General features: G+C 39.6%; 1 protein-coding gene across 1 annotated transcript in view; it reads right to left on the bottom strand.

Annotated features, from left to right (window-relative positions):
• Positions 1-362: 362 nt before the first annotated feature.
• LOC311173962 (ABC-type organic anion transporter ABCA8-like) overlaps positions 363-24,983 on the bottom strand; it is a gene marked incomplete at its 3' end in the record, with an annotated part of 47,795 nt that continues 23,174 nt past the window's right edge. The window contains 18 exon segments of the mRNA XM_084238046.1: positions 363-446; positions 597-652; positions 1,931-2,010; positions 7,194-7,334; positions 7,550-7,669; positions 8,391-8,485; positions 8,560-8,635; positions 9,095-9,255; positions 9,677-9,768; positions 10,683-10,797; positions 11,426-11,546; positions 14,798-14,889; positions 16,212-16,316; positions 17,378-17,491; positions 17,977-18,147; positions 22,071-22,208; positions 22,973-23,106; positions 24,654-24,820. Of these exon segments, the coding sequence (XP_084094172.1) occupies positions 363-446; positions 597-652; positions 1,931-2,010; positions 7,194-7,334; positions 7,550-7,669; positions 8,391-8,485; positions 8,560-8,635; positions 9,095-9,255; positions 9,677-9,768; positions 10,683-10,797; positions 11,426-11,546; positions 14,798-14,889; positions 16,212-16,316; positions 17,378-17,491; positions 17,977-18,147; positions 22,071-22,208; positions 22,973-23,106; positions 24,654-24,820 (2,062 nt within the window).

Here is a 24,983-nt window from a genome sequence, read left to right on the forward strand (position 1 = left end):
TATGGACTTCCATAGTCTAGGTTAGAAAAAAGTGTTTAAGGTTTTGATAAAAAAATAAATTATACCCAGGAAGTTAATCAATCTTATAAAAGGAAACTGACTTGCTCAGCATCAGAAAGAAAAATGAAATAACAGCGACCTGCAGAGATTAGGAGTCTGTGACTAGGAGGTGGGCTCAGCCAAGTGCCTCCTTGTACATAATCACTGCTTTTGCCCTGCCCTCACGCCCCCTCTCCACCACATGAAGAACCATGTGTGTTTGCAATAGTTTCTAAAGATATGACATGGAGGCTATAAAATAAATGTCTTTTTAAAAAAGAAACACAGGCTTAAGTAGAAACAGGGTATTTAGGGCTTCAAGGCTATTCTTGTGCGAGATGCTTCCACTTCACTGAGGGGTGAAGTTCTTCATCTAGCTTCTGCTCCTTGGAGAGCTCCAGGAACACCTGGTTGGGGGTGGGGAGTAAGAAACACAGATAGTGGTGTCAACCCATCTCCTGCAGCTCCACGTGTGTGCAAAGTAGAGGAACATACTATATTCATGGATAGTCCATGGATATTCCATGCAGGATGTAACACCACCGAAACTGACCCACCTCTTCCAGCGTGGACTGCGAGAGGCTGTACTCCTCCAGGTCGAAGCTCTGCTTCACTGCATAAGGGAGGACACATGTTAGGGGCTCATATATCCAACTGGTCTTATAAGTCAGCATAGAATTCAAAAATTTTTAAAAAATCACAAGTAAATAGGATAACATAATAATCACTCATGGTTTAAGTGCAGCATACAGATATAAATAAATCCATGTGCCCACTCAGGGGTGGGAGAAAAAGTGCTTGCTCTGACTTGTATGCCCTACAGTTTTTGAGATTTCTGTGCAGGGGAGGAAATGGTGCTGAGGAGGCTTCCTTCCCTCCCATGTGTTTCAGCACAGTCAGCACAGGGAGCAATGGGAGGAAGAGACATTTTGCAAGAGTCTCATCAGAAGATGACACAGAAAGATGTCTGGAGTTTTCATGGAGCAGACAGCCTCCTGGGCCATTTTCCAGAAGTCACTGTATCTTGCCCCTAATTGGGTTGGAAATCTTTATGGTGGATCAAATCGATCGGGAAGGGCAGTTTGAACTCTGAGGGGAGCCTAGAAGACAGGGGACAGGCCACTGGGGGGAGTGGGGGGACCAAGCCGTCACTGGCCACAGGAGTGTTGTGAAAGAGCACATGGCCAGAACGCTGGGCATTCAGCTCAGAGACTAGAAAAAGGTGGCATCCCTGGGATGGCAGATGCTATCGACAGGAATAAGAGTCTTCTAGAACCTGAAGACTTGAATATCTTCCTTAGGGCAGGAGACAAGTGAATAAAGATCACTGGGCATGTCGGGAAGGGGTTCTGGGGAGCACAGTTCAGAGAGGCAGAGTTCACTGGTGAGACAGCATGGAAAATACCAGCCTGATGATGATGGGTGGAGCGTGGTCAGCTTCTAAGTGCTGAAGAGTGTGGTGATGAGCTGATAAGAGGTCAGTTTCCTAATATGCCACCCCAGACAATAAAACCTTATGCATTCATGTGGATGGATGCCAGTCCATTCAAAATTTTATTTTAAATATGTGTGCATCAATCTTCCAAAAAGATAAAAGTATTCTCCCTAAATGCATATGTAACTGAGTTCTGATTCACCTTGTATCAAGATTTCTTAAAAAACACACAGAAAACCTCAAGACAACAACAGGAAACATCATTCCATTAACTCCCTCTCCCCACTCCCCTGCCTGCATATCTCCTTGATTTCTGGCTCCTAAAATTTAATTTGAGACTCTTACTTTTAAACTGAACACATAATTCACAGTCCATTCTTGTCATGCCAGAGGGATATTTTAGGATCAGGGAGTAGCTTCTTTCAAGGATCTTATTTCAAAGTGGAGAGCTCTTACCTGTCTCCAACTTGAAGAAAGCTTGGGCCAAAGGTTTAACGCCTTCCACCGGCAACTTATAGGCCATGAGACATGAGTATCTGGTGGGAAGGAGGGGTGGGTAGTGTCAGCAGGTAGTTAGTCCCCTTGGATGGATTCTCTCTGTTCACATCCTTGACGGGAGACATGACCCAAGGAGAGATGGGGTGAACACACAAGAAGGGGTGGGGTCCTTTATCCTGTGGCAGAGGTAACTTGAACCTGAAGCCATCTTCCCGGTCCTTGTAAGTCAGAGTTGGCTTGGTGTAGGTGAAAAGTTTAAGATAATCCATAAGAAAGAGGCAGTTTACAAGAACTGGGGGAGGGGAGAGATACTCCCCGTTGAGCATCTTTGACTGTTGGGATGGAAATGAGTTGGCACAATGCAGATGAAATGTCAAGATTTGTCCATGTCACCTTCCACCTGATTTTCTCCTTAGAGTGCTTACTCCTCACTCCATCTGTAAGCTATCCACTGACACCATGCATGGCTTTTCACTACATTATTTTTTATTGAGATAAGTTGGCTTATAATCTCATACATGATTTAGAGGTACAGGATCACATCTCCTCAGATGCATGTTATCACATGAAGCCCACCACCAAAGCACCCATAGTCTTCAACCACAATCCAATGGGCCCTCTTCCTTTATTACCCAGTTCCCACCCTCTCCCTTCTGGTTCCCTCAATTCTACAGTCAGATTTCTAGGACTTGTTTTGGCTCTGTTTGGTCTGTTCCTTTGTTTTGTTTCTCCATATTCGACATATGAGTGAAACGATCTGGTGTTTGTCTTTCTCCTTCTGACCTATTTCACTTGGCATCATCCCCTCCAGTTGCCTCCATGTTGTAGCAAGTGATGTTTCTCAAAGTTTCCCATGTAGGTAGAAATCTAGATCTATTCTCTGGAGAAGTCATCCCCCTCCACCTTCTCCCGTCCCTCTCAAACTACTTTCCTAATACGGGATACTATAATCGAGTATCAGATTAGGAGACTAGAAAGCTCCAGGAATTCAGCACCAAACAATGTTCAGCAACAACAATTTTCTAAAAATAATTTGTTTCAGACATGTTTGTCTTTTCTTCATTAGAAAATCAGGAAGATTTAGATTTAATAAAACCCCATTTCATATATTTATGAGATTATCACTCTCATCTATTTTGTTCAATCTCTGCACCTTTATGAAATATGTCTAGTCACTCCTGGGCTTAATGTTGAGCTACACGCTGCTTTTATATTTGTACTCCATTGTAGAAATACATTTTCTGACTTGGTCATTATGACATTTTCCTTCACTATCTGTTTTCTCCCCTAACTCCTAAATTATGTCTTCTGCAGTAAATTCTGGTTTCTACAAATGACCCTAAAGTTAATCTTTGATTTTTTTATTGTATTACTTTCTTTTTCTTTTTAAAAAGATTTATTTATTTATGCATACAAGAACTGGGGTGTAAGCCAGAGGTGTGGGTGGTGAGAGAATTCACGAGAGAGAATGAGGAGCAGAACAGGCAGATCTACTGAACACACCACAGAGGGGAGCAGCAGGCGAGGCAGGAGAGATCTGCTATGCCATGTGGGTAGCTCCCTGGCTGGCCAGGGATGGAACTCGTGCTACAGTGGCTGGTGATATCTTGATAGCGCTGTCTTTAACCCATCTGCCCCCAGGGAGGCTCCCCTATTGTATGACTTTTATGAGGATTGTTCCCTTGCTAGATTTTGTATAAATTGGGAGTATGAATATGCTTTGAATAAAATAATCAGCTTTCCATTCTAGTTTTGCCACTTGTTAACTCTGTCATGTGGTCAAGCATGTCCATAAACTCCCTAGTAAAAACCATCAATTCCATTTATTATGGTCCTTGGGGCTCTCTCATGGGGCTTTTATATCATCTTGTTTTTCTTTCTTTTTTTTTTTTAATTAATTAATTAATTAATTTATTTTTTTCAATCCTGGTTCTTCTGCTCACTAGCTGTGTATATACTGGAGCAAGCTTGAGCAAGCTTCAGCTTCCTGGCTTATAACAAGGAAAATAGTGTCTCCCTATAGAAGACTTATGAGGTTTGAATGAGTTACTGAAAGTACTTAGTACATGGGACATGGTGAGGCCTCAATAAGAACTGGCCTGTTTTTCCCACTCTCATCTTTCAATTGCCAAAATCTCTCTATCCTTTAAGAACCAATGAAATGTTCATCTCTGTCTACACTTCCCTGATTCCATTCAGCTAGAATTAATCTCTCTTGTTCTTACACCATTCTGTATTTACTGTTTTTTTTTTTATAAATTTTATTGTTATATTCCCCATACAATTGCAGCCCCCCCATTCTGACCCTAATCCCTCCCCTCCCGCCCCCGCCCCCCTAAAAGTGTCTCTGGTTCATAGTTTTTTGTTGATTTTGATTTTCACTTTCTTATATTCATTTTCCTGGTCCCTTATTTAAGTTTTCTAGATTCCTGCTATGAGTGAGACCATCCGGTATTTTTCTTTTTCTTTTTGGCTTATTTCACTGAGCATGATCCCTTCCAGCGCCATCCATGTTGCTGCAAATTGCATGTGTTTATCTTTTTTGAATGCTGAGTAATATTCCATGGTATATATGTACCACATCTTCTTGATCCAGTCATCTATTTTTGGGCATTTGGGTTGTTTCCAAAGCTTAGCTATTGTAAACAGTGCTGCTATAAACATAGGGGTGCAGGTGTTCTTTGGAATTGATGTTTCTGTGTCCTTTGGGTAAATACCTAGGAGTGGAATTGCTGGATCATATGGAAGCTCTATGTTTAGTAGGTCCAGAAATCTCCACACAGCTTTCCACAGTGGTTGGACCAGTTTGCACTCCCACCAACAGTGCAGAAGAGTTCCTTTTTCTCCACACCCTCGCCAACATTTGTTGTTGCTAGTTTTTTTAATATGTGCCATTCTCACTGGTGTAAGATGGTATCTCATGGTAGTTTTGATTTGCATTTCCCTGATGACAAGTGATGTTGAACATTTTTTCATATGCCTGTTGGCCATTTGCATTTCCTCTTCAGAGAAGTTTCTTTTAAGCTCTTCTGCCCATTTTTTGACTGGATTATTTTCTTTGTTGTTGTTGAGTCTCATCAGCTCTTTGCAGATTTTTGTGATCAGTCCTTTATCATTAGTGTTGGGTGCAAAAATGTTCTCCCAGTTGGTGGGGTTTCTCTTTGTTTTTGTTATTGTCTCTTTTGCTGTGCAGAAGCTCTTTAATTTGATGTAGTCCCAGCTGTTTATCTTTGCCTTCACTATCACTGCTTTGGGTGATGTGTCTGTAAAGATGTCTTTGATGTGCAAATCACGTAGTGTTTTGCCTATATTTCCTTCTATATATTTTATGGTTTCAGGTCTTATGTCTAGTTCTTTAATCCATTTTGAGTTGATTTTTGTGTATGGTGTGAGGTAGTGGTCAAGCTTCATTCTTTTGCATGTAGCGACCCAGTTTTCCCAGCACCATTTATTGAACAAACTTTCTTTGCTCCAATGCATAGTCTTTGCTCCTTTGTCAAAGATTAGTTGACCATAAATCTGTGGGTTTATTTCTGGATTTTCTATTCGATTCCATTGGTCTCTATGTCTGTTCTTGTTCCAATACCATGCAGTTTTGATGATTATGGCTTTGTAGTATAGTTTGAAGTCTGGGAGTGTGATGCCTCCATTCCCTTCTTTTTTTTTCAGGAGAGCTTTGGCTATTCGGGGTTTTTTGTGATTCCATGTGAATTTCATCAATAATTGTTCTATTTCTTTGAAGAATGACATTGAAATTTTGATTGGAATAGCATTGAATCTGTATATTGCTTTTGGAAGGATGGCCATTTTAATAATGTTTATTCTTCCAATCCATGAGCAGGGGATGTCTCTCCATTTCTTTGTGTCTTCTTCTATTTCTTTTAACAGTGTTTTATAGTTTTCTTTGTATAGGTCCTTTACCTCTTTTGTTAGATTTATTCCCAAATATTTGATTTTTTTTGTTTCAATAACAAAAGGGATGGTTTTTTTGATTTCTTCTTCTTCAGATTTATTGTTTGTGTATAGGAAGGCTACTGACTTTTGCGTGTTGATTTTGTATCCTGCCACTTTACTGAACTGATTGATGAGTTGAATTAGCTTTTCTGTGGAGTTTTTGGGGTTCTCTATGTATAATATCATATCATCTGCAAATAGTGATAGTTTGACTTCTTCTTTTCCTATTTGGATTCCTTGGATGTCTTTCTCTTGTCTTATTGCCCTGGCTAGGACTTCCAGTATTATATTGAAAAGCAGTGGTGAGAGTGGACATCCTTGTCTTGTTCCAGATCTTAATGGAATTGCTTTCAGCTTTTCACCATTGAGAATGATACTGGCTGTTGGCTTGTCATAGATGGCCTTTATGATGTTGAGGTATGTTCCTTGTATCCCAAGAATTTCAAGGGCTTTTATCATGAATGGGTGTTGCACTTTGTCGAAAGCTTTCTCAGCATCTATTGATATTATCATATGGTTTTTATATTTCTTTTTGTTGATGTGTTGGATAACGTTGATTGATTTTCGGATGTTAAACCATCCTTGTGTCCCTGGAATGAATCCTACTTGGTCGTGGTGAATTATCTTATGGATACATTGTTGGATTCTGATAGCTAAAATTTTATTGAGGATTTTTGCATCAGCGTTCATTAAGGAGATTGGCCTGTAGTTTTCCTTTTTTGTGTTGTCCTTGTTCGGTTTTAGTATTAGTGTAATGTTGGCTTCATAAAACGTGTTTGGTATTGTCCCTTCCTTCTCAATTTTTTGGAAGAGTTTGTGAAGGATAGGCACTAATTCATCTCTGAATGTTTGGTAGAATTCATTTGTAAATCCATCAGGTCCTGGGCTTTTGATTTTGGGGAGGTTTTTGATTACCATTTCAATTTCGCTAATTGTAATTGGTCTGTTTAGGTGTTCTATTTCTTCTTTATCTAGCTTTGGGTGTATATCATCTTGTTTTTCAAGACTGATGGTATCTTTGTGGAAAGTCTCAGTGAGGATTACATGAGCTAACATAAGACCCAGACTGCCTACACACAGTAGGGCCATACCACACAACCATCCCTTTGATATTAGTGCTCCCTTCTCTAGTTTACTTCCTGCAGTAAACAGTAAATCATGTCTTTCTTTTAGCTTTCCTTTTGGGCTACATGTGGGCTAGAATGACTCTAAATCAAAGAAACAGACAGGAAAAAGGCACCAGGTCAAAACCAATACCCATCTTTACCTTTCCTGCTGAACAGCCTGGGGGAAAAGTCTTAGAATTTCAGCATGGAGGGTCTCCCCGTGCTCGGGGGTCTTCACCTTCATCTCCAGCAGATAATCCTTGCCAAATTTGCTTTTCAGGTGTTGGATGGAACCAATGCAGCTGAAGATAGGAGGAGAATAAGGTCATAACAGAAAGAACAAAAGACAAAGAACAGAATGTTTAAGACTCTTGATTTGCTGCTGGTTTTGAACTGCCACCTGAACTGGTGACAGTTCAGGCTTCACAGTGCTCTCTCTGTCCACAAACTCTTCCAACTGTGTAGGGTAGCTTGAGGGGTTGGAAATGGGGTCAGGTGTGTGGGAAGCGGCACCCACCTCAGCCTTCCAGACACCATGATGGCCACACGGTCACACACAGCCTCAGCCTCTGCCATGTTATGTGTGGTCAGGAGGACGCCCCTCTCTGTGTTCTTAAGGGTGGCGCGGATGGCCTGCCTAAGTCAGCAAGAGGACATTTGCAATTCAGGAAGTCCTCCAATCAGTAGTAGTCATGGAAAGGGACTTTTAACCAGCATGAATATGAACAGCAAAGAGAGATTAAGCAAGGGGGGGATTCTTAAATGGGCAAGTGGGACCCCTTAGGGTCAAACCAGGTGAAATCTGTTAAGCTGGAAGTGGACATGGTAGAAGGGCATTTGCAGAGCACGGTACTGAATAGAGGTTGTGCTGAAATGGGAGTGCTGAGCAAAGAGGGTTTATAAAAAAATTATGCAAAGGGAACTCAATGATAAAGAATTCAACAGTTATCATAACCTAGTAGGAAGAAAATAGCAATAATACAACAAATATTCATGATATCATCCAAAACCCTGTCTCCTTCCTGCACCCACGGTCCCACCCAGGCCCTAGTGAGAACTACGATTCTCAAGTGAGGTATCAGACACTGGGACCGTGGGACAAAAATGCACTATAGCACCCCAGAGTGAGTCATTGCTCATTCTGTTTGTATGTTTGTCTAATGCTTATTTTTCTCTCAATGAGAAGGAAATAATATCAGAGAATGATTCCACAAAGTATTGGTTTTACCAATGATATGGAGAGGCCCTGCCCCTGCCGCCATTAAGTAACAGTTTAGGGACAGTTTTTACAGGAGTGAAACAATTCATAGATTTCCTACAAGACATCCATCCTCGCCCTGATGGGGTGGTGCCCTCACCACACTTGCTGCTGCCCCTCGGGGTCCATCCCCATGGATGGCTCGTCCAGAAGCACCACTGATGGGTTTCCCAGGATGCTCAGTGCAAAGCACAGCTGGAATGAGAGGAACAGTGTCTGGAACAGTCTGCATCTGTGGGTGCGCAGAGGAACCTAGGGTCCCACACTACCTTTCTCTTTATCCCCTCGGATAAGTTCTTCACAGGAAGCTTCAGCTCTTCCTGCATCTTGAACACCTCCACCAACCTGAAAGTAGTAACAACCATTACAGGCTTCTTGGTGACATGGAAAGCTGATGGGGGGTGGGCCACACGGGACAAGGATGGGGAGCAGGCCTCAGAAGTGCCATTATGAAATCTATGCCAGAAGATCTTAATACTGGCTAGTATGATCCCCTGAAATGACAGGTCTTCCTTTTCAAAGGCTATAAGCACATTTCCGGATAACCAGATAGCTATCCTATGGTAAATGGTATGCACTGAAAAATAAATTTCAGTATTTTTGCAAAAGGATTATTTCTCCTGCCCCCCCCCTTTTTTTTTTTTTAAGACTAGACACCTTGAAATCAGGCAACCAGTTTCTAGTTGTAACACTACCCACCGTGGTCTGGTCCGTGTTCAGCATCCCTGTCTGAGTTTACCCAGAAGGGGCCACTCCCCACCTGCTTCCGCCCCTGGGGATAGAACATGTGTGGCTCCCACCTACCTGGCGATGGCCACAGTGGCGTCTGCCTTCCTTAGCCCTTTCACAGAGGCGAACACCTCCAGGTGCTCTCTGACCGTCAGGTTGGGCCACAGCGCGTTTTCCTGAGGGCAATACCCCAGGAACCCCAGGGGCTCTGTGCCACTGCAGCCTTTAAGCAACACCTACAGAAAAGTGCTCTGTTCACTCCCAGAGCTACACTCTTCTCCCTGCCCCCACTTCTGTAGTGACATCTTCCTCCTTTCAACCCTAGAAAAACTAGAGAAACTGTCACCATTAGGCATTGGAGAAGGGTCATCAGAGAGTGAGTACATGAAAGCAACTCAATCTGAGCTAAAAATCACATGTCTCTCAAATGTGGTGTCTTGCCATCATGACCAAGAGTTTATATCCAATGTTTAATTTTCCCTTGTACTAACACAATCATTTGTGAATGTGCTATTCTGTTGTATTAATCACATCAACCTCTATCAATCACATCAATCTAATGATTTAATGGCATGCTACTGTTTACAAAGTTTTAATATCTTAGACATTTATTCTGAGCACCACTGGATTATGTTATTTTCCACAGAATTCACCTACCTGTCCAGCAGTCGGTTGGGTGTCTCCAGTTATCAGCTTAATGGAGGTACTTTTACCAGCTCCATTGTGTCCCAGTAATCCTAACACCTCACCTGGAAGAAATGGTTACACTTAATAGTAATTGATTTTAATAGTAAAATTAAAAATAAGACAGTCTGAAGTATCACTCTGTGACAAATGTTGTGCTCTGTGATTTATAGACATATTTAATTGTCATGAAAATCCTTCGTACATATTTGGGGACAGAAGCTCTCAGGCCTGAGGTTGGTTGCCCAAGGCCACACTGCTGGGAAGTGGCAAGGGACAGCTGGGAAGCCAACTGTGCCAACAACCTCCTGGGATTTACACAGTGATTGTAGTGTCAGTGTGAGATCAACAACCTTGACTGATCAAGCCTTTAGAATGTGCTGGACACATCCTAGTTAGTTCTCTTGTTAAAAAAATAATGGCCATCAGGAAACCCATTGCATTCACAAAGTAGAAATATCATGGTTTTAATGGTTTATTTTAATAGAATGCTTAATGGTTTCTGTGTAGATGTGATGATGCCCCATCCAGAAGGCGGGTTCATTCATTGCATTTGGAAATGAGACACATAAAAGGAGCTGTCAAGGGCCTCCCCTGGTGGCACAGGCAGTTGAGCACAGCTCTGTGAAGCTGTCTGCAGCCTCTGCAGCTCAGTTTGATCCTGGTTGGCCAGCGAGATACTCACATGGTGCGGCAGACCTCGCCTGTCTCACCCGCTGCTCCCCTCAGCAGTGTATTTCAGTCAGCCTGCCTGGTCTTTTCCCCACTCTGTCTCTGGTGAATCCTCTCACCTTCCTGCACATCTGGCCTGTACCACGGTTCTTGTATGCATGAATATATAAATAAATCTTTAAAAAATTTATAAAAAATAAGGAGCTTTCAAGGGCACCATATGATGGACACACATGAGAGCCAAGAGGGGGGCATTGCTACTCCTGAATGGCGCCCTGAATCAAGTGCAAGGACCACCATGTCCAACCTTTTCTAACACAGAAAGAGACATTTCTTGTGGCTATTATCTTCTTCTTGAAAAGGCAGCACTTCCTCCTCCTTCTGTACTCCTTTCGCAGACAGCTGGCAATGATGACGGGTTTCTGGAAATGGCAAGTAGGTCATGTCAGAACTTCATTGTTTCATTAACTGGGAAAGAGCTCTGCCCTCCCCTGGGGTTGGCCCTTGCTGAACTTCTCCTCATGAGCAAAGACCTTCTCCAGGTGACACACGGATTGACCATTGCCTCATCCTGGTACTTTTGGAAGGAAGAGCCTGCCCTTTCCTCTCCTACAAAAGCAGTTACTGAGAGCCTGTTGTTTTATGTAGCCCACCTGACTCCCAGAACAGGAGCAGAGTCCTGGAGAAGCACTGACTGCCCTCCAAGGACAAAGCACAGCAGTCTGTGGAACTTGACCCTGAACGTGGTATCATGGGCTTGCCCCAAGCTGCAGCGATGGACATCCCTTTGCTCAGTTTCTAAAAATTCACAAGCTCTTTCTGGCTTTTGCCATTTTTATTGCACCTTCTCTTTTATTCTCTAAGAAAGAGAGTTAACATGACTTTTAGTCTGCTCATTTGGTTGCAAAAATGGTGACTAACTACTAAAATAAAGTCATGTTCCTCTTCATTTGTGGATTCAAGAAGCCTGGAGTCATTTAAGAATTAGAACCACAGACCCACCCTTTAACCGTTTGTGTTATTTGATGAAATAACCACTTTATGCTTCACCTCATCAGAGTTTATGGAACTCAAGGCACTTGCTGTTCTCTCTCTTTCCATCTGGACATCTTCATCCTCTCCTTCTGGGTCTTCTGGATTTTGACACACACCATTGTTTCTTGGAGAAATTCTAGAGTCAAAACCAACCATTAATAATTTTGATTTTAGTTTTTCATCCTTGTGCCATGATATTGCATTCCTGAAATCGTACCCTTGAGTAGGTGGGTAAGTGCTAAATCCTCAGTGCAGCCCCCTTCTCCCTTTACAACCTTCTTGCCTCTGTCAACGGTACAACTGTATTTAGTGCCATTTGCTGCCTACATCTCTTTACTCTCCTTATCTATTCAATCATCATTTGTCAGTATCAATGGACATCAGGAAATTCATCACAGTCACAAAGTAGAAATGTCATGGTTTTAATGGTTCATTTTAATAGAACGCTGAATGGTTTCCATACAGCAGTGACCATGCCCCTTGTAAAACTTTGATTAGTATTTTCCATTGAGTATATACCCCATCATTTCTTTATCCATTCATCTACTGATGGACACTTAGGTTGGCTCCATGATTTGGCAGTTGTGGACAGTACTGATATGAAAGGAGTATGTAAGTTTTTCGTACTAGAACTTTTATATTTTTGGAATACCTAGCAGAATATTGCTGGATGATATGGAATTTCCTTTTTTTTTTTCTTAAGAAATCTCCATAGAGATTTCTATGCACTAGCTTGCATTCCCTTCAGCTGTGGGCAAGAGTTCTTTTTTTCCACAGCCCAACAAACATTTGTTGTTCCCATTCTTTATCATAAGGGTCATTATCACAGGGATGAGGTGATATTGCAATATGGTTTTTTTTTTTTTTAATAGAGGCATGCTTTATTTATTTGTTTGCTGGTTTGTTTGTTTGTTTTGTTTATACATACACTGGGTACAGTCAGAAGCACGGGAGGGTGAGAGAATTCACCAGAGCCAGAGTGGGGAGCAGAGCAGGCAGAAGGACCGAAGTACACTGCTGAGGGGAGCAGCGGGCGGCAGGAGAGGTCTGCGCGCCATGTGGGACCCTCCTCCGGTGGCCGGGGAACAGCCGGGGATCGAACCAGCGCCGCAGAGGCCGCGGGCAGCTTCGCAACCCAGCGCTCAACCGCTGCGCCACCGGGGAGGCCCTGCAATATGGTTTTGATTTGCATTTCCTTTATACCAAGCGATGTTGAACATTTTTTTCATGTGTCTGTAGGTCATTTGAATGTTTTCTTCAGAAAAAAAAAATCTTTTTAGTTTTTTTGTCCATGTTTTGATTGGGTGGTTTTTTTTTTAATTGTATAAGTATTTTGTATATTTTGGAAATTAACCCCTTATCAGTTGTGTGATGAGCAAATATTTTTCCCCATTCTGTAGGTTGCCTTTTTGTTTTTGTGATTTTAGTCTTTTGACGTACAAAAGCATTTTAGTTTGGTGTAGTCCCACTTGTTTCTTTTCTTTTTTTTTTTTTCCTGTGCCATTGGAATTGTGTCCCCAAATACATCTTTGTGGTGGGTGTCCTTCAGTGTATACCCTATATTTAAAAAAAATTATGGCTCCTGTCCTTATACCCAGATCTTCAATCCATTTTGAAATCATTTTTGTGTGTGTAGTTAAGCATGGATCTAGTTTCATATTTTTTCCAACACTATTTGTTAATCTTACCTTTTTCCTGTATAATTGTGGCTCTTAGTCAAGGATTAACTATTCATATTTATATAGGTTTCTCTTCAAATTTCTATTCTATTCCATTGGTATTAGTTTCTGGTTTTGTTCCAATGCCATACTGTTTTGACTAATGTTGCTGTGTCGTATAGTTTAAAGCCAGAGAGTTCAATACCTCCATTTTTTTCTTTTCTTTCAGAACTGCTTTCATTATTCAGAGACTTTTGTGTCACCACACAAATTTTATAATTGTTCAAGTTCCTTCAAAGAAGTCATTTGAATTTTGATAGGTGTTGCACTGAATCTGTAAATTGCTTTAGGTAATATTGTCATTTTAATGATGTATATTCTTCCAATCCATGAACATGGGATATCTTTCCATTTCTTTGTATCTTATTTCCTTTAATGGTCTTATAGTTTTCAATATATAGGCCCTTCACCTCCTCCATTAAATTTGTTCCCAGGCATTTCATTCTTTTTAGAACTCTTTTATCTCCCTTTTTTCTGATACATTGTTTATATAGATATGCAACTGATTTTTATGTATTGTTTTTTATCTGACCGCTTTACTGTATTCACTTATTTCTAATAGTTTTTTGGTAGATTCTTTTAGATTCGTCTTGTATATTATCATGTCACATGCAAATAGTGTCAGTTTCATGCTTATGTCTTTTTCTTGTCTAATTGCTCTAGTAATTACACTATGCTGTACAGTATACATAGACTATACTATATTGAACAATAATTTTGCCACTGGACATCCTTATATAATTATTGATTTTAGTGGAAATGCATTCAGTTTTTCACCACTGAGTATGATGTTGGCTATGAGTTTGACAAAGTATACCATAACTCAATAAAACACATTTTCTGAAACCCCTACCTCTGACACTGCTCAGCATTAATATATTTTCATGGGGAGAGTGGACCAGAATATTTTAAATCAGGGTGGTCTCAGAAAAGACAATTTAGATGTTTGGCCTCTTAGTAAGTGTGGCCATTTCTTGAGAATATGTGTTAGATTCACTCTTTTTCTTCCACTCTAACTCTGGTTTTTCCTACCCAGAATATATCTCATTTTATTCTCTCTTCTCTCAAATCAATCCCCTACACTGATCTTAAAATATTTCTTAAAGGTATGTTTTCACCTTGGACATCTCCAACCTAACTATCTTTAATAAGTAAAGAAGAAACTGACATGGTATGGAGACATAGTCAGACTACAACAGTTATGTTTGAAAGTTCATGCATAGTGCAAAAAATTTGACTTTTGGTTCCTCATTAACTCCCAAGAAAAGAGTTAAGGCTATCTTTGACCTATTGACCACTCTATTCTTCCTTCCTGGTTTGGTGGCATTCCCTCAATCGCCAATCTAGTCCAACTGATTGCTATTTAAACCGAACTAGCCACATGTAACTTTCCCCAGTGCTCCACAACACACAATGTAGGACAGAACCCTCAATTTTTAAATGTTTCAGGTCTGTTTCCTCTACTAGATTATGATCTTCTCTGTATTAAACACTTCATTTTATTATTTGTATCTGTATTTGCACATCCTTCCTGACCCTGCCTATCTAGCACAGGGCACCTCTGTGTTAATGAGTTAGCTTAAACATGATAGTATATTTTAAAATACTAATTCTTGAAAAAAATAGTGATCACTGAAATAAAAAAAAATCCAATTCAATTTCTCCTAACCTGAAGATGGGATCCTTTCTCATTAATTTCTTCCCAAACTTCCATTCCAGACATCGCAGAATAAAAACAAATATGATAAAATTCAGAAAAGGCTAGGAATAAAGAGAGAGATGCACAATCATAAACTTGAATTTTTTTAACATTGAAGGTGAATTAGAAATCATTGAACTTCTACAAAAATACATTGGACAAAATCATTAAAAATTTCTAATAATCTGTACAATTATGATACAATGAAATTAATTTTAATCTTCTTTATAGAAGCATTACAAACAAACATAATTACACATATTAATTTATGTTACTTCCTCTAATAATTATAAAGTATTCTTAAATTTTGAGAAGAATGTTAACTGATTAGTTAGTCATTATAAAAATATATGCTCCATATTTTATAAATATTTCCATGGGCTATAGATGGTATATTTCCACTTTAATAAAAATTTTCATGTGTGTGCAGGAATTAAAATGTCTGAATATAGTAAAAACCACAATAATGTTTAAATAAGATCATGTTCTTACTATTAGGACTATCAGAAAGGGCTCAGCAGTCCTCATTATTTCTTCAGAAAGTAGACTAGGACGTGGTTCATACATGAAAAACTGAAAATGGAAAGATAACAGTTAAATAGGAAGTTATTTCATGAACTTCATCCATAAAATGTGAACTGGCCCACTGAACAGACTCACTAACATGGGCCCTGATTTTATCATGAGTATCAGGTGAGTGTCAATTTGAAATGTGCAGCGAGGAACTAACTTCCTTTATCCGAATGCCAAAGAACCAGTCACTGGGCTCTTACTTGAAGCGGCAAAATCTAGCAATTATTCATCACCTGGTAAGAGAATCCTGAGCATCTGTGCTAGCCTCCCCCAATAATGGGAGATGCAGGTTTATGTTTATCACTCAGAGCTTCAATACCTTCCTGTGCCCACTGCTCCTCTCATAAGTCCCTTCTTTTCCTACCCCTTCCATGGATACCCCTTCAAAATATAGGTATCAGTCAACTAGAAGAAAAGGGAATTTATTCATATTGAATGTTTCTTTTGAATCCTAAAATCCCAAAGATGAGGGGTATTTCATTTTCTTCCTCCTAAAGATGAGTGTCCCCAGGAGGGTGAAGGGTCCAGAATGAATGCAAAGGCTGCTGAAGCTCCATACCTATTACCTTTCCTCCCCACATATTAATCGGACCCCACCATGTTTTCTCACACAGTTAGGTGGAGCACACTGCCCTATTTGGGAGTAATTCAAACAGAATCACAAAACAGAATCCTCAAATGTCATGTCTATTCAACATGTTGTAGGGTCCCAACCCTAAGCAATATTTGCACAATCGGTCGTGAATTCCAGGACACTGGGACAGATGGTAGCTTTACTTACTTGTATAGATAAGATGGTAACTCTACTTACAGGTAAAATTAATGCAGACAGTGGGATTAAAAATGTGATGTACACTGTGTTATATCCAAATGCATCTCTAGCCAACATAATTACAAACACAGAGAAACCGGTTATCTAGAGAAAAAACAAATGTGCATGTTAACCACCATGAATGCTAATATATATTCCAAATTGAGATGGCTCATCTTAGATATATATCAATTTCACCTCCAACCTCAGCTTCCCTGGCTTCCCACACTGTAGAATAAATCATTGACACTCCACTCATGGCCAGCAAGTTACTGCACCTTGGTTTTGATTCATATTCACACCAGCTTACTACCAGTTTCAAGGCATTTCCTGGAATTTCTCTCCTTGGCTTTCTGTTCATCCATTATTTTCTATTTGCATCACCATCCCTCCAATTGTTGAAATCTTGCTTTTCTTCAGGCTTCACTTCCTAAAGGAAATCTATGCTCTTGTGTTCATGGTTAATCTCTCCCTTCTCTGGATTTCACAGACCTCTTCATTAATCAGTTATATAATAGACTTTTAAAGACCTATAAGTCATCTTTTTTCTTATCACTTTATTTTAATAAGTGACTATTTACTTATCCATTTACTCTCCAAAGGCTCTTTAATGGTTGACACTGCCTATTTTTTTCTCTGTTATCAGTCTTAGTTTGTGACATATTGTTGGAAACCAACAAATGTTAGTTAATAATTTTCTTTTTGGCATCCTTAAATGATAGGGAGTTAGAATAGATACTCATAAATCACACATATTTTTAATCAATTTAGTGTTGCTTTATGGAATTAATTCTCAGTAGATATTTGGCAAAGTAGTTTCTAGTTTTAACTATATTAGTAATGGTATGTGTAATCATGTACAACTTCATGGAGGTCTTTGGGTTTATTTCTTCTGCAGTAAGAATATAGAGATGGTTTCCAGATTTCCTTCAGGTAAACATTTTATAATTCTAGAAACAATCTGACTATTTTTTAAAAAAGATAAGGGTAGAAACAGGAAGTTAAAAAAGATGCTGATTTTTGAAAAAGATATGTACATAAGGCAAACAAAATACTTTGAGCGGTAACCTTAATTTACTAATCTATTGAGAGCAAATGTTAAAATATTAGCTTACAAATATGTGTATTAAATGCATAAAATAAATGTTCCCAAGAAGCATACTTACAGCAAGGAAGCAAAGTGACCAAATGCCACTATTTTTTCTCCTCTTGCGGAAAATAAATGCAATCACATATGTCAAGAAGATAAGTGATATGGCATAACCAATAGAACAGGGAATCTGAAATCAGCACAAATGCTAAGCTTAGTTAAAGGCCACAATGTAGGAAAACATTTAAGATCCAAAACATTATCATAGTGCAAAATCTGTAGTTATTAAATTAATATGAATATCAATGAATCTATATCAATTCAATATTTGAATCATCTTCAAATATTTTTTATAAAAGATTTATTTGTTTATGCATAAGGAGCTAGGGTGTAGGCCAGAGGTGTGGGAGGTGAAAAGATTCACCAGAGACAGAGTTGGGAGCAGAGCAGGCGGATCTACTGAAATACACTGCTGAGGGGAGCAGCAGGCGAGACAGGAGAGCTCTGCTGCGCCCTGTGGGTCAACTGCCTGGCTGGGGATCAAACTTATTCTGTGTTGGCTGCCCATAGCTTCATGTGCTCAGACTTAACCCCTTGTGCCACCAAGGAGGCCCATCTTCAAGCATTTTAATTTAATGGTACAATGATATTTGTTCTGTGAATATTATCACTTACTTGTATATTCTTATTTACATGTTTAAGAGTCTCACGATGATCCAAACTGTATTCCATTAAATACATAAAAAGGAACATCAAACAGTATATTGGCACATCTACCAGTGCCTGCCCAAACCAGTAAGCTGAAGGGAAGAGCCCTGAAATCCGTAGTTGGGAATGGACCTTGATCTGATTAGGAGACAACAAAAATACACGGTGATGTTTCAATTTTTATTAAAGAAAATGTGGATCATTTAATAAGATACACAAATAAAATCTTCATTTCTAGTAATTCTGCATCATGGCCACAAATTCTGGACTAAGAGATCGGGAACTTTTCAAACACAAATGAACTTGATGATGTAAAAGGAGACCTCAGAACATTTTGATCAATCTACCGATTGATCGATAGATTATATACGTATGTCTATAAAGTTGTTTTATCCTTTGAATCTAAGTAAATGATGCATTAAGGAATTTGTGTCATAGCATATGTGCACATATTTATTACCCATTGAAATATTTATGTAAATATTTATGTAAATGCATGTAATGTATGCATCAATACAAATGTATTGCTGTATAAACATTCTCTGTATAAACATACCATATTACATATTTTAGAGTGACATCAAATATATTAAACCATTGTAATAATTTTGAATACATTTTTCTCTTAAATCATTTAAATTCATTTGTGATGGACTCTGATGAGCTAAATCATATTCTTTTTTAAGATGTACTTTGACCTAAGGATTCATGTCAACATCCCCAACACAGGTCCACTGAGCTAGTACAATTGATAGGGATTTGATGATCAACTAGAAATGGGGGTGAAGCTAAGAGGGAAGAAGGAGGGTCTCAGGTTCCTGATGGGGAGCTGAGTTTACAGCACCAACAATTATGAAGACAGAAAATATGAAGAGGAACACAGTAAAATATCATAAATTCAGTTTTGGAAACACGAAGTTTTGTGATGCCTACCATGGAAATGTTGAGAAGGGAGTTAGAATTGGCACTGAAGGTGTAATTAGAAACTAAAGAGGTGGGCAAGAGTCAAATCTGTGTGTGACCAGTCATTGGGGGGATTTGCAACCCTGGGGTTAGGTGAGCTTGCCTTGGAGAGAATGATAAGTGCCATAGACAGAGAGGAACAGTGACAAACTAAAGATTTCTAATCTAAGGATTTAGAGAGGATATAGAGGAATAAGAAACTCACAGAGACAGAAATAAAACAAAGGTTGAGAGAAATGTGTTAAAATCTTGATATCACACAGGCCAAAGCAAACAATGGCTGCTCAATTAAAGAGGTGTAGATAGCCTCATGAAAAATTGTGCAATTATATTACTTTCGGTTCTGATCATACAAAGTAATGAAAGTTTCAATGATTCAGTGTTACCTTAAAATCATGAATACTGCTCAAGGCAACAGTGGGGGCAACTATGGACGCCAATATGTACCAGATCATTCCAAGCCTCATGAGCTGGATTACAAACGATATGAAGTAGATTACAAACCGGATGGGCCAGAATACAAACCACCAGGGGAGCCGCATACGCCAGATTTCAAACCATGGGAGCTCGTATTCAAACTGCATGTCTTGTTGCTCCTGAAATGCATAGAATACAATGAAATGAATGAATATATTCCATTTTCTGGAATATATTTAAAAACATTTAAATATGTCACACATTTTAAAACACTGAAGTGATTAAGTATAATTCTGCCTTTGGTCCCATGGGAGTTCCCAGAGTCTCCATCATCCATCCCATTTTTCATTTTAGAGCTTGACTTTTGAGTCTCTTCCCAAATTTATGAATAAGGGAAGTAATTCAAAGACACTGAGAGCATTGCACAGAAAGTAATGACTATAATGTTTCAGTCTCTTTAAGATTCTAAAATTTCTTCTGATGCTAAATAATAATAACTGGTGTTTTATGATTTTAAGACAGGAGAGGTCTGCTGTGCCATGTGGGTCAGCTCCTTGGCCAGGCATTGAACTCATGCAGCAGTTGCTGCGGAGAGTGCTGATGTTTAACACCTTGTGGCACCAGGGAAGCCCTTAACTCAAAAATCTTATGGATGTTTTATTGATGGAGTAATAATAAAGATCTTTTTAGGTGCTCCATGAGCCTTGACAAATAGTGACTGAGGATTCAAAAGCAGAGACAAGTACTAGAAGGGGAAGTGAACTCTCCAAGGAAAACTTTTCCCTTTTGTTATATTCACCATTGCTCTTGTTTGTCAAGAATCTTTCGGACTGAAGATCCACTATGGTCTTGAAAGCAGTCCCCATGTTACTTTCATGATTCATGTAGTTATTGGTTTAAGCACATTACTGAAAAAAATCATAACCAGAGCCTGGTCTTTGCAGCCTGCAACCCACCCAGTGGTGTGATTTAAGATTTTTGTCCACAGGACCCCACCTCATGCTGGATGTGTAACAGGGGGCTGAAGACAGACTGTTACAGGGTTACAGGTGGTGCCCCCTGGAGGTGGGTGCTGGTGAGGATGGACAGCCCCCCCCCCCCCCCCCCCCGCACCGCGAAATACGAGCAAAGGAGCAGTGGGTGTGGAAACTCTGATAAGAAATATAAGGGACGGCAGAAGCAGCCTCCAGGATTCTGTTACAGGTGGATTTACTACTGAGCGACAAATCCATTGACTCTGGGTGGGCAGAGACAGGTGTAAAACTACAGAAAACTACTCGAGCAATGAGTAGTCAATTCAAGTAGAGTACAAAATGAGTGGCTGGAGATACTGAGACTGGGTAAGGGACCTGCCTCTGTTTCCTAACAGCTGCTGGCTGCAAGCTAGATGCTGCACCTGTCCACACATCCGCTGACTCTGGCTTGGTGGAGGAGCTGCTAACCGAGTCCTAACCCCAGATAATGGGGTGGTGGCCACCTTGACCCTAAAGGCACTCAATCCCCAGAAAAAAAAACAAACACTTCTCTGAAGAAAAGAAAACCCCCTAATCTGCATAGTCCCCACTTTCCCACCCCAGCAAGAAAAGTCAGTTTACCCTCTGTGACCACACAGCTGCTCTCCTCCGAGGCAGCCCGGCTCTGTCTGTGGAGTAGTTATTTTCAATAAACCCTTTGCTGGTCTGCTCTTGATTCTCTCTGCGGACTAAAGAACCCTTGGACATGACTGCCCGTAACAATGTTAATTAAAGTTAAAATGTTGGGCACATAAACACTAGGTCAGCTAAACTGGTTGGCATCAGATTTACTCTAGCTAAAACAGAGTGATTTCAGAGATGGAAGCTCAAGGCGATTTGTTCAATTATTGTCTCTTCCCTGAGAAACCAGAAAACTAACAAGGCCCGCACAGTCCTATATGAACCACAGCATGTATTCTGAAATTAGTTACTGGCTGATGGTTAACTAAAACTTTTTGCTTTAACAATTAAGCTTCTTACACACCTTTACTGGGAGGGATTTTTGTTTCTTGAGCAGACAGAGGTACGTTTTAAGAAGGTGACTTTTCTGTTCTTTTTCCTCTCACCATCTCTCTTCCCTCTTTCCCCCCTTCAACTTTCCTTCATGTTTTCTTTCCTTCTTTCTTTCGTTATCTTTGTGCTAGTCACAGTGCTGCATGCGTCCACCTGCGTTGCCTTACATTTTCTTTGAGAAACATTGTGTTAGTCCCAATTTGCATTAAAAAATTGAAGCTTTCAAAGTGTATTGCTTTCCAAGGTCATAGCTAGCATAACTCCTCGCTAGTTTATTCTGCGGTGGCTTACTCAATTAGAATAAGATGCCAGGGCCTTCCTGGTGGTGCAGATGGTTGAGCGCAGCGCGTGAACCTGTCCGCAGCCTCTGCAGCGCCAGTTTGATCCCAGCCAGCCAGAAAGATACCCATATGGTGAGGCAGACCTCTCCTGTCTTGCCCGCTGTTCCCCTCAGCAGTGTATTTCCATCAATCTCCCTGTTCTGTTCCCTGCTCTGTCTCTGGCGAATCTTCTCACCCTCCCACACATCTGGCCTGTACCACTTCTTGTATAAACAAATAAATCTTTTAAAAAAAAGAAGATGCCAGCTCTTAGAAGAGTAAGTAATATGGGAGATTGCTGAGAGGGGATGAATTTATGAAATTATATACTTACCCTCCAAAATGTACTTCTGTAAGTTTGGATATGGACAGATTGTTTAACCATTCCCACTAGCCCATTGCTAACAATATCCATAAGAACTGGGAAGCAGTTCAGTCTCTTGGCATTGCACACTAATGAAAAGCTGTAATCCTAAAACACGAAAAGCAAGGTTAACATTTCTCTAAGATGTTCAGTTTTTTCCTAAAGAGATCAAAATTCAATATTCTAATTAAAAACCCATGTCAAAAACTACCCTTGATCTGAGGCCTCCAAAAGGGGGGGGGGGAGGAGAGGAGTAGGGGGGAGTTGAGGGAGAGCACAACTGACTGGGGATGCTTTGGTGAGGGAGAGCTAAGGTGACCTCACTTGAAGGGACAAATCCTATACTATCAAATTATTAACCAGGATGTAAAACAATGGTACTTCATTAATAAATAAATAAATACAAATACTGAAAACAGTAACATAGATAAATAAATCACCACCTGACCAAAAATAATTTAAGAAAATGGTGTTAAATAATCAAAATAAAAACCAAACACTATGTAAATGAAACAAAGTATGCATATAGACAACATCTAATTCTCAGATACTAGGTATCTGGCCTAAAACTAGAATCAAGTATTATTATCATTTAAATGCAAAACAGACATCACAGAATTATAAAATCCCTATGAATTCTTTGGACTTCATGCCTTTGACAGTGGGAATTATATAGCATTTGTTTTGTTACTATACACAAATTGTGTTGATTTGGGAATGATTCATCATACTAACGACGATCATTCTCTCAGTAATAAATGAAAGTAGTATTTGTTTTTCATTTTGTTTCCTAAATCACAGATCTAAGTCTGTTGATATCATGTTGGTTTACCACACCTATGGGAAAAATTATTAAATCCAGATCAGCCTACCTTTTTATTACCAGATACTATGATGGCTCCATTATAAGAGAGGTCATCTACACCATTTTTATTTCCATATTTATCTATGTCCAAAGCTATGTTCTGACGCTCCACAGAATGTATAAAATCATCAATTCTTGCTCCTAAGTTGTGATTTAATATATTAGGTATAACAAAACCAAGATCAATGTCAACTTGTGCAGTGAAATCATCACTAATGTCATTATGTGCTATTTACTGTCATATGAACGGTCAGGATGTTTTTCCAAACTCTAGCACACCTGCTACTGTGAATTAAAATTCTGTTTGCCTCCCAGGGAGTTTGTACTATGTTATAGGCTTACGATTACTCTAATGTGATTAGGATGATTAGGATGATTAGGAAGACAGAAGTTCCAGTCTTGTGTCAGGAACTCGGGGTCCTTCTTGCTCAAGCCCAGGATAGGCTTCAGTATCTTCATGGGGGGAACAGAAGCAGGGATGATCTGGACCCACTGTTTTTGCCTTCCTATGCCTATAATGGAGCTGCTACTTTACAGCAGGGAGTGAAACGGAGGAAAAGAACTCCAGAGCTCCTCTGACATGGAACTGGGGTGATGAGGAAGGTTGGCAGCTTGTCCCTCCTGAGAAGTTAACTGAATATTCACTGAAATTGTACCATTTCCTAACATCACACCCAGAAATTAGCTCAAAATGGATCATAAACCAAAATGTAAGAACAAAAAACATCAATGCCTTAGAAGAAAATACAGCAAACCTTTATGATTTTGGGTTAGACAAAGCCTATACTTAGAGATGACAGCAGAATACAAGTCAGGAAAAAAGAAAATTCAGATTTCATAAAAATTAAAATCTCATGTTTCAAGGACATCAATGGGAAAATGAAAAGACAATGTGTGGGATGAGGTAAAAAATTTGCAAAATATTTATTGTTGATTCTTATTACTCAGGATGGTTATATTCTATAGTCACCACAAACAACTAGTAACACTTGAACAATCACCCCTAAAGGAAGCACAGGGTTAGGTTCCTGTGAGCCTCTGTTTACAAGAGTGATTCTTTGACATATGTCCATATAGTCATTAACACTGAACTCACAGAAACAGCACAGCATCTCGTGCTGAAGAGGCTGGTTTAATACATATTATCTCTGCAAAGGACATCATAATCTTTCTGACCTGTGAATGCTGGAGTTCAGTGCTACATCTGGAGCCATGTTAGACAGCAAGACCATCAAGAAAATAGCACAAAAATATTAACATTGGGCTTTAAGAGACCAAAGAAAGAATATTTATCTACAGTAGAAGAGCTGGAACAAGAAAAAAAACTGCATCAGTTTGTTCTAAAGCAGAGAGCTGCTTTGCTCTACCTCAGCTGGAAATGTGCATCCAGGGGGAGTTGGGATGTTCACTTCTCTGAGCCTGTCTGTGAATGACCATGAAAGTACAGCTGGACTAATGTTTTCACTACAAAAGCTTTCATTTTGCAAAGTGCCATCAGATCATTTTTTTCTTTGGCAACACTTCCCTAATTCATGGTGGTTGGGGGTTGTGTTCATCACCCTCCAGCCTCATAATTTACTTTGAACACATACTGAAGAAAAGCACACTTTCTTCTCTCCTGTTTTTGTTTCCTAAGTAATGCTTAGAATAGTGAATATATAAAAATGGAGCCTCTACCCCATTATTACCTGCTTTATTGATGATTAATAATTTAGTGAGAGGATCACGTGGTGGTTGTCCAGGAGCAAGGAAATATGAATGAGGAGAAAGTTCCCAAACGTAACTGCTTTGATAGACTTTCACTGTGATATACTTCAAAAGCAGAGAGCAAAGTCCAATTGCTAGAATCAGTGGCCTGTGTGAAGAAAATTACCAGTGTGAACGTATTTCCTAAACTTAAAAAATGATCTGAGTAGATTATAATGTAATGAGATCAAGAAATCATGAAAATTAAACATATAGCTCTCTGAGTCATTTCTTGAATATGCTGTCCTTTTTCTATCTCTAAATTAGGATGA

The sequence above is a fragment of the Talpa europaea genome (genome assembly GCF_964194135.1).
Source record: "Talpa europaea genome assembly, chromosome: 7".
NCBI lineage: Eukaryota > Metazoa > Chordata > Mammalia > Eulipotyphla > Talpidae > Talpa > Talpa europaea.